We start from the raw sequence: 16,653 nt of genomic DNA on the forward strand, positions 1-16,653 counted from the left end.
CCGCCTTTGACAGCGCCAAAGCCAGGCGTCGCTTTACCTAAAATCTATGACCTACCTCACTCACTTCATGACAAGCCCCAGTTTGTAACCAGTGACAAACTTATGGAGCATATCTTATGAACTTATGTTTTAAGTTATAAAATTTTGTTTGTTTTTGACGTTAATTATGATTGATGTATGATAGAAACTTTTGGAAAGAGTTAGCAAAAATTATCTTTAACACATTAAATTAATTTCTGACAACGTTATTTCTTGAATTGGCATTCAATCTTATATATTATAGAAAGAAATTAAACCCTACTACTATATACTCACAATTGTGTAATTTTGTTTTTAATCTTAATGAATGAATGAATTAAAATGTCCCAGTTCAAAATTATGACCTCACGAAATTAACTGTGATTCCTTTAGTAATTCAAACTTTCTTAGGACTACTATGGGTTCTAATAATTTGTTACGTAAATTTAATTTAGTTTTCGCATCAAGGTGACATTAATCAAGGAGTAATATGCTTGCAAAACTTATTTTTTCAAGATAAGTTTATAATTTTACGTCACCCAATTGCGCCCTTTCCCAAATTATATTTGACCTATAAGCATAAAGCGCATTTTGGCGCGAACTAAGCAGTTTCACGGGCTGCCGCTTTTTCCTGATTTTCTCCTAAATTAACCTGACAAAGTGAAACCCTCATTTTCCAGAGTTCAGAGCATAGAACAAATTCGATTTGTTATTCCCTTGACTGACTGCATCCTACCACCACCCAAAGCCCCACTCCCTGGTTCCAACAAATCCTAAAGACGCTCCCATCGATTTTATGGTAAAATGTTAGACTGTAGGACTGCAGACTTGCCTGGAAGGTCCCCGTGGATGCCCTGGTACACCCCGAGGGCCAGAAAACCCCAGCCAAATGGAGGGGTTTTCAGTTTAGGGTCGATTCTAGATAGATACCCCGAAATCATTCGCATTTATAGTGAAGAAATTATAGTTTTCGTGGTATTTTGAAGTCTGGAATGTTATGGGGTCAAAAATAAAGGTCAATAGATAAGATTAGGTACGGTTTTTTTAAAATGTATGAGGCATGCTATGGTATTAAGGATTTCGAAAAACATTGCCTACGTACTGTACGTCTTTCTGGTAAATAACTTAAGGTATATTCCATAAGTTTGACACTGGTTACTATAAGAGCTAGCTAGTCGTGGATTGACGTATTTCATACGTCATACATTCTTGTTAAGTGACGCCTGGTAAGACGCCAGGCTCTGTTTACCCCGCTTTTTGAAAAGGTTCTATTAAATTAGTACCAAACTTAATTAGTTTTGACAGTTCAAACCTTGCATACATTTGTTTGCACACCTGTGCTTTAAGGAAATGTAGCACAATCTTAAATCAGGAATGTATACAGCCAACAGGAACCATTGGAACCCCATATATAACATGCTAACTTCTGTGCGGATTTTGTGGGCCGGGCTTGAACACTATCCGTCACGTGTTATCATTCTTACTGTGATTTCATTGCTTGGTAACAACGCGAGGTCGGGTGGAACGCGCCCTAGGTTCAACACCAAAGTAGCAAGAGGTGAAAATTCGTCATACCTCTTATCAGAAGTCTGCTCTTATTACAAAATCAGCCTACACAATTATTCTTAATAGATGTATGCATTGCTGCTTAAACGTTATATCTCTGAAGTGTCTTCAATGTGGAAGATTTCATTTATGAAGTTATGTAAAAATAGGTATAGTGGTAGCAGCTGTCTCGCGCGTCACTGGACTTATTTAGACACCAGTCCACGATCCCTTCCAAAACATCTGAGACTTTTAATAAACTCGAGTCTTTAAATTTTGATAAAAATATGAAAACAAGCTAGCTAGAGCAAAAGGGCAGAGCTTGAGGCAGGCGCGTGAGTGACTCACCTTTTAGAAGAAGGGTGAAGAGTTAAAATTAGTTTGAAGAAGACCGAAAAAGCTACGTGGAAATAAGTGCAGGAGATGCGACAGAGGACGTAAACCTAGAAATATTTCTCAAAGGCTAAACTCAACTCAGCTATGTGTCTAAACTAAAAATTTGTTTTAATTATATCGTAAGTTCAGAGGATATGTTCCATTTATAAGTTTGATACCGGTTACAAACTGGAGCTTGTCATGAAGTGAGTGAGGTAGGTCATAGATTCGAGGTAAAGCGACGCCTGGTGAGGCGCTGTCAAAGGCTTAGTAATGCCATGGAAGAACTACTCGCCTAGTTCTTCCATGGTAATGCAGACTAAATAGGGGAAGATGGAAGTCCTGCAAAATTAACCACCGAGTGTAGCCAATCAATTCTCGCTTGTCGTTCTCGAACTAACTTGAGCTGTAAGTCTCTAGCATTACGAAGTATTGGAAGGGTCATACTTATGGAACATATCTTATAAACTTATGTTAAAATCAACTTCAATACAAAACAAGTTTCAGCATTGTAGAGGACAATCGGTTCTGGATGGAGATACGTATGGTGATCTGTTAGTGAGATAAGAACATATGCTACTAGGTCAAGCAAGTTTGTTTTAGAAGTAAGATAAAGTTAAAGACACTTTAATGATATTTCATCCAAGTTTAACTATAGTGGAAATGAAGCTTAGCTTAGCTTAGAAAAACTTCAAAACTCGGGCAAAAATATCATCATCTACCAATGCGAGGCAGAAGAGATCAGCCAAAAGAAAAGTTTCTTTAAGACATAACGCTAGATAGAAACCTCATAGGAATGGTATGTCTGTTACAGAGAGGCCTGCAAGGTTTCATTCAGAATTTTTTATATGAAACCATTCCTTCCGAGAGCTACTGTATATGCGTATATTATATATACAGGGTGTGAAAGAAGGGTAGTTGGACCAAAATGCAGTGGGTGCTATGGGAAGTAAGTGTACGATGACATTTTGCTTTACGGATGACCCCCTTATGAAACTGCATGAAAGACAATGCCATAACGCTCCAATCATAACTTGCAATCGGTGGTTCTGGCGAAAAATAGGTCATGGAACATTTTAGACTAAAAATCACTCAAAGAACTGGCTGTACCACCGTTTTTGGAAAACCCTGTGCATATTTCTCTGAGGTTGGGAGGTTTTCTCCATGGTAAACCACTCAAATAATAACTAGAAAACTGTGCTCCGAACGCAAAATACGTCATAGAACACTTTCAACTCAAAATCATCCATAGACCAAAGTACAGTCGGTTCTACGACCAATTTTGCAACACCCTGTACATATCCCTCCGAGTTTTGGTAGGTTTTTCCCGTGAGATTCCCTTAAGAAAAGTTATCTTGAAAATGGGCCAAAAAAACGAAACTTCCCCTACTTATGTATGTAGCCTGGCGATCTTCTAAAATAAACCGTACTTTTTACGTACATATATATTCGAAAGTTTAAACTTAAGAAAACAAACCAGCAAATATTCCTCGCATGCTCTATACGTGATAAGCAGGTAGCGTCTTCATTTGTAAATCGCGAATCCACCACGGCCAACAAGTTTTGGAAATCACGAGTTCTTGGCTTAAATCTTGTGACAAGTTATATAAATCCCAGTGGAATTTGTTAATAAAATTTGATCGTTAAAATACTGCGGATAGATAGATCAGAAATAAACAACCTTCCCTGGGTCTGGAATTATTCCAAGGTCAGAGATAGTATAAAAATTAGTGAAAACGTCTTTGCGAAATGTCTCTATGCAAATCAACATTTTCAGTAATTACATATCACACTATTTTGCCTTAAGAACTATTTTAGTTGGTCCTGCAATGATTTCACCCCCCTCCATTAACAATAAATTACTACCGGGTCACGTGACATAGAATCGTGCAACTCCATCGCTAACCTTCCATAAAATTCGATTGGATTCTCAAATCTCAAGCGTCAAGACTTCATAAAAACATTTTACAGTTACGGAAGGGTTAACTTTTCTCGGTATCGTACACAAAGATAAATAACATTTAACAAGCAGCGAAGCTTCGACTTTTGTAATTATTATATTACGTGACCTTGAACTTGACTGAATGACAAGTTCATTAGGTTATCCCATCCACCCATCCCGTTAAGCGGATAATTCATATAAGGCTTCCTTTTAATTACCACTATGTCTTTTCTTTCTCTTACGCTCGTCACGCGCGATGTTAAGAAACCCGGGACAGTCTTAGATTTTTAATCTCGAGAAAAACAAAAGGTCTGAGAGAATTTTAACTTCCTGCTTCTAGAGCCAAGAGATACCATTATCAATAAGACTTTTAAACCTTTATTTATTAAACTCTCTACATAGAGTTAACACGGCTATTTATTTAATAGAGTTATCTTTTTCTGGCAGATGCGCAATTTAGAAGTATTCAATTACAATCAATTGGAATGGATGGATGGTTTGTAGAGAAACAATGGGTATACACCTTCAAACGCCTACTATTACTGCCTTCTTACGAAATAAATTGAGGTTGAATTAAATTCGAGCGTGGGTTTGGAAATGTTTTCTTAAATGGGCAGTGAAATGTTACCCAAACAAGTATAATGACGTAAAAAAATGGGGTAGGCAACCCTCAGTATCGTGACGTACAAGGGGGTACATACATTGCCATCCGTCTCTGCGCATGCTCTCTCGTGATACAAAATTACTACAGCGCAGGCGCCAAAAAGCGAGATGGAATTAGGCAAAGTTTTACCCACTTTTATTTACATCGAAATGGTCTATTTTATACTCAACACGCCTCTTTACAAGTACTTAGGAGCACCGTTTAAGCAGCAGACCAAATTTATATTCCTAATTAATTATAGTTAATTGTAGGTTTAAATTATGCATAGATACATTTCACGATCGCTTTAAAAACCTTGGGGAAATTATTTTAGGAACACCTTTAAAAACACATTTTTCTTAAGTGATTTTTCAGGCCAAAAATAGTGACAATAATTCAACTTACAAGTGTGCTCGTGTGTCTTTTGGGTGGCGTTGTACTAGCAGATAAATCTCTACTTCCCAGGAATGTTGGGTGTGGGCGGAAACGATTAAGCTTCGCTTTAGCAATTGTTTTGTAACTGTACCGCCGTTAAAGAACGAGTTTTTCAAACAATTAAAATATTGAATTTCACATTCAGCTTTTAAAAGCAATCTAAACTATATAGGATTATCATACTTGAAACTGGTTATGAATTATGTTGATACCGATTAACTAAATTTCAAATAGAAGATAATTTGTTCATAATGAAATCACCAGCTGACTTATTTCTTCCGTATGGTTTGAAATCATGTCTAGTCTTATGTCTTAAGACAACAATGTGGTCAAACACCAAACTCTGTTTCCTCGGACTTTTGTAAATTCTCTCTTTTTTTTTTAAACATAACCAGGGATAGATTTAATTTTAGAAGTAGGAATGGAGAACAGAGTAATCTGGGCGCGCGTCAAAGTCCCGGACCCCTTTCCACGGGCCGGTGGGTATGAAAGAAGAGACGCGTCATAACGATAGAGGTTAAAAATAATTACGTATTTTTTGCCGTGCCAGTCAGCAACGTCATCAATACCTAGTTTTAAGTGAGCCAATAAGATAATTTAAACTTTTCGTTACGTGTTGGAGGGAGGGGCTCTATACTGGGCCATTATGAGTAAGACTGAAGTAAATACTAACCGTTCTCCATTCCTACTTCTAAAATTAAATCTATCCCTGACATAAAAAAAAATGTTTTTGATGCAATAATTATCTCATAAAGTTCAATAAGTATAAAGTATGCCACTTAGTATAAACCATTTTCGGTTTCCCTTTTATGTGTGCCGCCATGACGTGGCAAGGCAAGGTAGGATCTCTATAAAGAGAAGGTGAAAATTGTTTACATTCTTATGGTTATATTGAAAGTTCAGTAAGAGGTTCAGCTATTTTTGTATCGTTCTCCTTATGTTTCTTTTTTGTTTGCTTTAATTTTCTTAGGTTCCCCCGAAAGACGTAACATGTGCTGCGTTCCGTTACAGATTCACTGACAAGCGCCCTCCCGCGATATTAAAATGAACTGAAACACCCCCGCAACTGCGGTAAAAAAGGCTTCCCAATTTTTTTTAAGCAGACCATGCTGGTTTAGAGATGGCAATCCCTTTTGGCATGTAACCACATGGGCAAGCCACATTTGAGTTGGAGCAAGGCGGTCGATTTATTAAGATAAAGGGGGCAGGAATAATCCACACACCACACTTAAAAGAAATTACGTTTCGGATTTTATCTCTTAGTTTAATCATAAGTTTATAAGATATGTTCCATAAGGATGACACTATCTATACAAGTTCGTAATGCTAGAGACTTACAGCTCGAGCTAGTTCGAGAACGACAAGCGAGAATTGCAGGCTATACTCGGTTAAATTTGCAGTCCATCTTCCTATTTAGTCTGTACTAACCGCCTGTGACAGCGCCTCACCAGGCGTCGCTTTACCACGAATCTATGACCTAAAGTCAGTGACAAACAAACTTATGGAACATATCTTATGAACTTATGATTTAATTATTATGTATCAAAAGTATATTAATTTAAACTTATCAAATTCAACTTTTGCGTAATCTTTACTTGTATAAAGTTAAAAAGGGATTAACAGTGAAGATGAAATTTTAATGCAGCTGATTTAGTGATTAACTTCCGCGCTTCATTTAAGGACAACAGAATGTGCAAAAAACCTTTCGTGCCTTTCTCTATTAAAGGATATAGTTAGGGGCGAAATAAGTGCTTAGAAATAATGTTAAAATATATAAGTTATATATGCTAATATAAGTTTTTACTATGCCTTAAAAATTGCCAATTTAGAGAACTAGAATTTTAAAATTTTTACGAGAGCACTTTATGTTTGTATTATTATGGGTTTTTGTTTTTTCCCTTTTTAAAATTTTTGTCTTTTTATTTAAATAAAGCACTTTATAATTGTATATTTTTGTTTGTTTCACTTTTTTGTTTTGTTTTACGCACACTAGAGTGACTAGACCCTCTTAGCATCTTGGTATAGCTTGAAGTCGGTATAATTTTCAATGAATACAATTATTCCTCGATGTAGTACGAGTCTCCTAAGTTGCTAAGATGGTATTTTTTACTAGTCACTACAAAATTCACCCCGAAAGATCTCTTTTGTATTATATATAAATAAATTATGATAACGTCTTTCTCACGTTACACCAATACGAATCTTCGATCTATATATCAAATATATTTTCCATTTTTTTAATTTTGATTTTTAAATATTTTGAAGGTTATGAGCGGTCCAAAAAGCTTTCAACGGAAGAGTAGATACTTTAATATCGCACCAATAAATATCTTCCTGTCCAGTTGTACCCTACTAACTCTCTTTCTGACTAACAATTAACCCCCTAACCCGCAAAAAATTCCATTTTTGATCGTTAGTACCTGGTCGAGGTGGAGATGGTGACTCAGCCACATCGATGGAAGAAGTATTGGACTCACTTTTGGCTATCCCTTGTACGTCACGTTCGGCTAGTCCACTCATTTCAAGGAGGGAAAGTCCTGTTCAGATCAAGACCGCTCCGGATACCACGACGTCTCCGGACAAGAAAACTAAGTCGTCCAGTCCGAGTCACGAGAAGACGGTCACCTTCAAGGAACCTCACTCCGAGACTCTGCACTACGATTCAGGTAAAAGAAACAAACAGGCTCGGAAATCACGGCAAAGCAACGCTACGCAACGCGTCGCTTTCCTTGGAGAGACGTAGCCTTACCCATCCGCTTAAGAGCCTGAAAAGCTGGAATGTCCTACGTCAAGAAAGAATCATACCATACTAGGCACAGTAGCTAGAAAAATACCTCACGGTAGATTTTTCAAAATGTAGTACAAGTTGCATGCAATACGCACATGATCCGTGCACTGTCTGGTCTGGTTTCGCTTAGAGAAGGCACCGCTACAAAGCTTGTCTTAATGTCTTACGTGTACATGAGGAATTTTTGCGAATCATGTCCATGACCCCAGGGCTCGTTCGCTATTGAGACAGTCCGATCGAGAGCTCTGAATGGTTTGACCACTTGTAATTTAGTTACAAATAACTTGATTTGGAGCTCTCGACAAGACTAAGAGGTGGCCGAGCATTGCTTATGCCGTATAAAGGAGATGATTGGCAAAAATGGAGTTTGACCTTGTTGTGAACGTTACGCGATACTTGTCTCTGTACATATACTTACGTAAGTAATTTATATTAAACATATAGTAAGGCTAAGTTTCTCCAATGGGTTCGCTTGCAGACGATCTAGCACTATTTCCCCCACCAGCTTCTCCTTCTCCTCCCCCCGCTCCGCCTTCGCCACCGATTCCTCTCCCGCCCATGTACCGAAACTACTATCCCGCCTCCTCCGCTCATCCTCTTCCTCCGCCGCCGCATTTGTCCGAACCCGTTGATGCTCTTCGGACGCCAACGCTGCCCGCTACGCCACCACCAACGCCGGTCACTCAGGAGTCGACCGAGGGTTCATTCACTGACCTTCCTGTATGTCGCAGTTCTCAAAACGCGCCACAAGAGAAAGTAGCGGACGAACGATTGACTAGTCCTGTCATTGAAAAAGACGAACAAGGTTTCATAAGGCTCAACATGGATGACTCCAGTGAGTACCGTCATCTTGTCTTGTCAATCGAATACGCGACGCTAAAGTATTCGATCGGCAAGATATGTCAATGACACGGATTTAATTGTTATTTGTACAAGCAGCTCCCGAGAAAGAAAAGGACAAACGAAAAAGCAAGAAGGACCCGGGAAAAGACTTCGAAGACGGACCCGAAGGCCCGGGTGACCTGCGCCAAGGATCCATTCGAAACGCCAGCACGATTCGATGTCGAAGACCCAACTGTAAACGATCTCTACCGACGGAAGAAGCCCGCGTCAAATTCCGGACTTGTTCCAATTGTTATACCTTTTATTGTAGTCGTCAATGTCGCAAGGCTCATTACGAGCGCCACAAAAGCCAATGTCCCCGTACTAGAATATCCAATTTGTGTACTCAGGTATTGATGAAAGTACGCGAGGATCCCTGCTCGCGAAGACACTTGTCGATATGCGCCACCCGGGGATTGCTTTCCCGGGGTCGCGGGGTGGTCAAACTGGTATTCCTGAACGCGGAAGACGCCTTGGATTATCTCTGTAACGGCTGGGAGTCATTGAAAGGACAAACTTTCTACGTTCCCCGTACCGAACTTATGCCCCAAGAAATGGGACCCGAAGTTTTCGGGCAAGTTCGGATACTGTGCGACAAATACAATACCGATAGAAAGTTCATCTTACTGGCCGCTATATCGGTGATGTCCGAGGTGCAGACCAACACGCCGGAGGGACTCGTCACGGTCAATATTGAGAGAGAGGTCGTCGTCAGGGGTGTCAAAATGAGATTGGCCCCACCCTTACCGGAAGACGAAGTCCAAACTTTAATCTGTACCGTTACGAACGACCCTCCGATCGATGGCAAAATGGACGTTTCGTCCGAGGACTTACAAAAGGGTTTAGACGTCATCAACTCGCAGATGGAAGAGCGCGGGGTTAATTTGTCCGAGAGTTACCCGGAAGTCTACGCGAAAATCATCAAATTCGTCGATAAAAAGGAACCTTTCGTACCTTTCAATATTTTTCCCGTTGATAAACGAAATGGGAAGATGTTCATGTGCATTTTATTACCGTGGGCCGATGGCGAAATCATTAAGAAAATTTCCTCGAAAACCACAGCATCTCGTTCGCGAAGGAAGTGGATAATCTGAAAGGGGAATTGAAAGTTTATCCTTAATCGATGGTATCAGCGTCATAAAATGCTCTGTACACTTAAAAACAAGAAAATTTGCAGAAAAAAGCATGATATTGGTGACAAAGAGGATTTTAGACCGAGAGGCAAAGAAAAATGTAATCAAACTTCAATTTAATTTAAACTAAATATTTTTGCCAAATCAACCGAATTTGACTGGCGTGTCTTGGGTAACCACTCGTCACCAGAATCATCCTTTCTACCACCAGTTATAACTTAACCACGTGGCACTTATTCAATTATTGCTGAACCAACCCATCATTGGGGATACTTTAAAACTAATTTCAATTTCCTTAACAGACACTTACCATCAAAAGCGAGAGAGTCTTACGTAAATATATAAACATAACAACAGATATAACGATAACACATTCCCTATTAAAAACCTTGAAAAAACAAAAAGAAATTAAAATTTTTTGAGCCTGGGATTATCCATGGTTTTAGCCTTAATGAAAACTGTGTTTAAATGTAATTAAAAAGGTAATTCAATGGAAAACGAAAGGATATTGGTACTAATAACATGTACGCAAGGTGCAAAAACACAGCGCAGCGCTAATGTTACTTAAAATAATCGAACGGTTTTAAATAAATAATTAAAAAAAAATTAGGTAAATGTGTAAATGAATAGGATAAAAAATTTCAAATCTAATCCCAAAAATGTCGAAAGATGAGAGAAAAGACCTGTATTACTTTAAACCCTTGACAAAATATTTGCATGGTTTTTTCCTGGAAAAAGTCTCTGTTAGTTTTTCGCTGTCGTCTATGGTATATTTAAAAATTAACTATAAGGAAACAAAACAGAATAATTAAATTGAGTGCTCATTAAAAGATACGTTTAGCCATCCAATCAGAATAGAGAAAAATTGGTCCCGGATCTTTAGAATTGTATAATAGATAAAAGAAAACACTTGATAATCCTGTGATGGAGCAAAACAAACGGATTTTTGGGGCGGAAGGGATTTAGGCCTATAAAGGGGAGTGCCAAATGAAACTTGAACACTAAAAATAATTAAATCGAAAAATGAGAAGAAAAAAAAAAAGAATTAAATAAATTTCGAAGAAGATTACGAAACTTTTTCAGCCTTCCTTTTCTAGTGATCTCATAACCGGATGTGTCCTTTTTCATATTTAAAAACAAACAAACAAACAATTAAAATAAAATAAATAAACCTCAACATTATATAATTCTGTATACTCTCTATTAAAAGACAAAAATTAACATAATATTTTTAAGTGTTTAAATAAATTAAAAAGAAAATAAAGTTCGTGGCAAGAAGTTCAAGCAACCAAATATATATGGACTGGAAAGGTTTTATGATGTGATTACAATACAAGCTCCAATTATTGGTGAAGATTTATTTATTAAGTTTCATTCAGCCTTGCATAGAGATGGGTCCTTGATTTATACTCCGTTAAATATTTAATTAGTTAAATTATAATTAAAGCCAACATCTAGGGGTTTACAACTCCATGTATTTCCTATACGCCCCTGTAGAAATGTTTACTCTGAAGAGCATCCGTGCTGTAATTTACGGACTTAAATAGTATCGTAACTTTATTATGGTAATTTACGCGGTATATTACAGGTAAATTACCAATCACATTCGTAATTTATTTAAGTATTCTTGACGCTCAGAACCATCGGTAATATTATTACATAATTAGTACAAATTATAAACAAACCAGTACAGTCATTTAATTTACATTCTAGTAAAAAGTTTAGTAGGTAATTTCATATCTCTAGCCTTGCATTGTTAACTTCAGTTTCGCGACTTAAATTATACAGGGTGTTACGTAAGAAATTATGAAGGAGGTTCTTTGGGCAATTTTGAGTCGAAAATGTAATTTCTATGTGACCATTGAAGTGTTTTATGGGTGACCCCTTGAACTTAACAAGCACCGTCTTCTTTCAGTTTCTTGATCAAATTTAAGTGGTCATCCGTAAAATACTCCAATATTAACTTGTGAATAGAGGTAACCCGGACGGCAAAATGTCATAGAAAATTTTCGACTCAAAATTTCCGAAAGAACACATCCCCCCTCCCATAATTTCCCACATATCTATCAAAAACACCCTGTAGCTATTGACAACCATGAACCACCCCAAAAAGTGGGCTAAAACAGTGCGATAGCACTTGGAAAAACAAATACTCACATCGTAGATGTTGCCAAAAGCAAGACGCCAACTTTTCCAACTTATCTTTCCAGTCTATATATAACAATACGTTAGACTTACTGTACTCTATGTTTTTGGTTAAACCTTTAATTCAACCCTTTATAAACGAACCTGCAAAATAAAAACAAAACAAAAAAACAATTATGACTCTATAATAATCATTATATTAATATTTATTATAATACGTTGTTTAACGTACGTATTTATATAGATTGTTCTATGTCTATACAATATATAAACACGTCATATGTTTACGGTAAATATATATATATATTTAAAACACAGTTCCGCCCTTCCCTCCTTCCTTTGCCTATTTTAAAAAAAGCGTTATTGTTAATTTTTAACTAAATAAAAATTTGTTAAAATAAAAATATTGTCAAGTTAAGTTGTATTTTAAATTCTTTGTAAAAAAATAAAAAATACGATGTAAAGTTTACAGAAAAGAAAAGAAGAAAACACTTTGAAAAATTCAATTGTCTTAATTTTAAAAATAATTTCACTGTATGAAAATACAATTTTACCCACGTGACCACGATTAATTCTAAAATATAGCTAGTATCACAACATTGCTGTCGCTTTTTCAAACAATTTTTGGTTGGCAACTTTGTTTTTGTTTTTGTTTGGGTGGGGAGGGTGTGTAATTACAAGAAACATTTTAATTAAAAAATATATAATTTCGTTCAAAAAAATAGTACTTAAAAGAATAGATATTTTAAAAAATATATTATTTTACAAGTACACTTAATTTATATAAGTATATGTACACTGGGTTTATTTTGTAAATAATTTAATTTAATTTAATTGAAATTAAGTATGTACTGTTAATTAATTAATTTCTTTCTGAACTTACTTGAATTAGGAGAGGGTTTGGACAAACGTAATGGAGATGGACATAAGCAAGGATTATGAATCAATCCTGGATAGGAATTATAAGCTATACTTAAAGTCCATTAACTTTAGGTGAAGCGCCATTGGCTGTAATAGCGCTGCCGTTTAATTTCGCATCTCCTATCTTTGTCTTAGCTTTATTAATCAAAAACTCATTAGCTACGGTTTGAATCTCCTTCCATGAAATTTCTATGTCCTCGTAAGTGGTAAACCTAGAACAGACAGCGAAACGCAGGAAGTAAACACCGCCGACTTTGGATGGTGACATGAAGATATTCCTTCTAGCGTTAATGGTCTTCAAGAACTCCATGTTGTCTTCGTTGGAGCCCTGTATGAGGAACCCCAAAACAAACTTGTACATTTTTGACAGACCTTTCTTCAGAAACCAACTGTAATTGTCAAGTAAGAAATCTAACCTTAAGTTTGAAACAAACTAAACCCATCTGTATGGGACAGAAAAGTTCAAATCTGGGGTCTTGCTTTAGAAGTATGGCGAATTGGTTAGCTTGAGCTATTTGCTGAATTGGTAAAAAACGTATTAATTAAGCTTTGTGTATTTTGTGACAAAGAAAGACACCACAAAATCACGTGTACCTTTCGGACATGCTCCTGTAGTTTCCTAACACCGTAGGAACGAATTACGAACCACATCTTCAAGGACCTGAATCGTCTGCCAAGTGGAATTTGCCAATGCTTTGACGTATTAACGAAATTATATTAGTTAATTAATTAATAGTTAGCGCTTAATTTCGTTTAAGTTTTAAATACCCTATAATCTGTTATAACACTTTGTTGGTCGTGTTTCAAGTATTCGGGGTTAACGTTAAAGGAACCTTCCAAATCATATCGATTCTTCACCCTAATACATTAAAATTGTTTTAAATATCATTTGAAACCACGTGGTATTAGTATAATCGTACCACATGGCGGAACAGTCAAAGTTAACCAACATCCATTTATGAGGGTTGAAATTGAATGAATCAGCTTTCTAATTAGAGTAACAATATCGTGTCATAAGTCACTGTGAATAGGTCACTCTATAAAGTTTTAAACCTACTTCAATTCCTTCAAGATAATGTTGATATTCAGGGCAGATAAATGCTGTTCCAGCGTAAGCCGCGTCAATATGCAACCAAATATTCTCTTTCTCACCTTCAAAGTGAAGACGTTATACTTATCTCCCAATATAAAAAACACCTTAGGTTAGGTAATTCATTAGAACTTACAAACAGCACCAATCTCTGGTATCTTGTCAAATGCGCAAGTATTAGTCGTACCAAGTGTACCCACAACCTAAATGGTTGGTACAATGTAACTTGAGGTTAATTTTAATAAAACTAATGAAATACGCGAGTAAAGTGACGAGACACCTACAAAGAATGGTATGAGGCCTTTCTCCTTATCAGCATTAATAGCTTCCTGGAGTGCGTCCCCAGTTAGCTGAAAATCTTCGTTCGTTTTAACCATAACCATCTTGACGGCGCCAATCATACCAGCTCGTTCTACGGACGAATGGGCCTACACATTAAATAAGGCATTTAATATCTTGACCATCGTCCGTTCGCTTTAAAAGGGTACCTGAGCGGAGGTGTAACAAATTAATTTGCCCATTATAAAAGCCTCGGACCAACTAGGGTGGCTTTCCCTGTATTTCTTAATCGTCTTTGTCCTGGCTGCTAAAAGGGCCACCAATGTGGCTTCGCTGGCGGTACCTTGAATGACACCACCACCCTCACCACCGGAAGAGAAATGGAATACTCGGGGTAAGTTCATCATTTTGGCTAACCAATCCATTACGACCATTTCGAGTTCGGTACAAGCGGGACTCGATTCCTTTAGATAAAATTGGGTACATGTTGAAGTCGATAGATTTCAGGATCGTTTCGACTATCTTACCCAACTGAAACCGATGCAGGCCAAGCCTCCGCTTAAAATGTCGCCTAAAATACCTGGGTAGGAATTGGCCGTGGGAAAATAGGCGTGGAATCGTGGGGAGTGCCAATGGGTCATCTGAAATAATTTGGTAAATATGGTAGCAGGGTTTGTAAACATACACAGGGTGATCATTGAAAATTTTAAATGAGCTCATAGTGTTTTTCGTTATCAATTTTGAGTATCTGACTATAAAAACCATACCAAATTATGGGAGAATATAGGAATTATTTTGAAATTATGGGAGAAAATATAGGAAGGACTTAAAAATCTAGGAAAAAATATTATTTATAGGAAGAGTGGTAACCTTGAATAAACAGTTTATTATTGTGGGCAAGTGAATATAATTTAAGTGTGTTGCCTGTGTTTATGAATTAATACTTATACCTCCATGAATAAAAGCTGGTTTACTGTAGTTATATCTTACTGACAGTGTGACTGTCTACTAGGGCAATAGCATAAGTAATGTAAAAAGGGTTGCAGAAAGATTCCCAGCGCCGAATATTGTTTTGCACGATTCACGTAATTGAATAATTTCACACAATATGCCACACACTAAAACCATAGGGACAGAGTGTAAAAAGACTATTCAAACCCTTTTCAAGCTATAATTTTACTGAAAGAGATTGTAAAGAGCTTTAGAAAGCAATTTAACGGGTCGTCGGCCGCTAAGAATGAGCTTTATTAAAATATCCGCTCAATTTCTAAAGCTTGGGACGCTCGTTGCCAAAGGTATGGTCGTTAACCATAAGTAAACTAATTCATAAGGTAAGTTTATATCTTCTCGTGTTATCAACAACAGTGGAACTTCTCTGTTTCGAAATTTAAGTCTTAAAATCGTCCATAAAATCAAAGCAGTAGCATGGAAGAATTATTAAGGATGAGCTAATACCAAGTACATTGGAACTAAAATCCTCTATATACCACAAGTGCTTTGGATCTAAAGTCCTCTGCCATAATGAAAAGTAATTGACTTACGCCTGGCATGACGACAGTCTCAACATCTTCAATGATGTTGCTGAAGTTTTCTCCGTCTTCTGGAGCCTCACCGGGAACAGTGTCCCAAATGTACCCTGGTTTGACGCTGGACGTAACTTGACGGTCGCGAATATTCTCCAAATAGTCAGCTACCAGATCGACCATCTCCCGGCCGTACTTGCGAAATTCTTCAGCGTCCATGATGTTCTTCTAAACAGGAACGTGTAAAAATTTAAAACTTAACTCGTTTTGGTTTAAAATCTTGTAGCGCTAATCACTTCCACCAGAAGTGGATAATAGAAGAAGGATGACACTCTGTATCCTCTTAATACTTTAGTTATGAAACATGATTCTTCCCAGGCGAGAGACCCCTTTTTGTTTGCTCTCCCGCTCACCAAACTTCAGATGGGCATCGCACCGTGCTAGGGTGAACTGTTTGGTACTAAATCCTCAGCAATCACCCATAAACCCTGATTGTCTTGACGTGGGACAAAAATCCACAAGCGCATGCGCCTTGGCAAATAGGTAAGCGCTAATAGAGTTATGCCCCAAATGTAAAATGATGTTGGGAAGAATCATGTTACAATTCCCTGGCTCTGTGAGTATTATTTACTTCTTCTTTCACTAGAAAACGGATATTTGACTAAATTCTATTTAGTTTTAAATGTGAACCCCGCGACTTGGCTTTAGATGTTCGTGTGATGACTTTTAATGTTTTGTTTTGGTAAGCTTGGTAGTAATTATTCTGTTGACGTTACACGATTGTTGATGTACCTGTACGTGTTTTATGCAAAACATTTACGGAATAATAGTAAATAAAACACACAACAAATATTGTTTTTTAAAACATTGAGAAAATTAAATATCAAATTAATTCACAGATTCCAAGATAAAAAGTAACAAGAACGTTTAATAT

At 37.1% G+C, this 16,653-nt stretch overlaps 2 protein-coding genes across 2 annotated transcripts in view; one reads left to right on the plus strand and one right to left on the minus strand.

Annotated features, from left to right (window-relative positions):
- Positions 1 to 12,746, plus strand: part of LOC149690410 (uncharacterized) — a 44,490-nt gene extending 31,744 nt beyond the window's left edge. The window contains exons 2-4 of the mRNA XM_089869941.1: positions 7,376 to 7,624; positions 8,225 to 8,581; positions 8,686 to 12,746. Coding sequence (XP_089726067.1) covers positions 7,376 to 7,624; positions 8,225 to 8,581; positions 8,686 to 9,722 — 1,643 coding nt within the window. The 3' untranslated portion in view covers positions 9,723 to 12,746. The remainder of the gene's footprint in view (positions 1 to 7,375; positions 7,625 to 8,224; positions 8,582 to 8,685) is intronic.
- A 132-nt stretch (positions 12,747 to 12,878) lies between these two features.
- On the minus strand, positions 12,879 to 15,967 carry Ddc (aromatic-L-amino-acid decarboxylase). The gene is made up of 11 exons (XM_089869942.1): positions 15,738 to 15,967; positions 14,724 to 14,837; positions 14,406 to 14,660; positions 14,202 to 14,345; positions 14,054 to 14,120; positions 13,885 to 13,979; positions 13,748 to 13,815; positions 13,596 to 13,686; positions 13,422 to 13,520; positions 13,244 to 13,345; positions 12,879 to 13,155 (listed from the first exon to the last, which is right to left on the minus strand). Exons 1-11 carry the CDS (start codon positions 15,936 to 15,938, stop codon positions 12,880 to 12,882), a joined length of 1,512 nt encoding a protein of 503 aa, XP_089726068.1. The 5' UTR covers positions 15,939 to 15,967; the 3' UTR covers position 12,879.
- Positions 15,968 to 16,653: the final 686 nt, after the last annotated feature.

Source organism: Phalangium opilio, unplaced genomic scaffold, assembly GCF_054372755.1.
Source record: "Phalangium opilio isolate 3A_F unplaced genomic scaffold, DU_Popi_V2 ptg000031l_1, whole genome shotgun sequence".
Lineage (NCBI taxonomy): Eukaryota > Metazoa > Arthropoda > Arachnida > Opiliones > Phalangiidae > Phalangium > Phalangium opilio.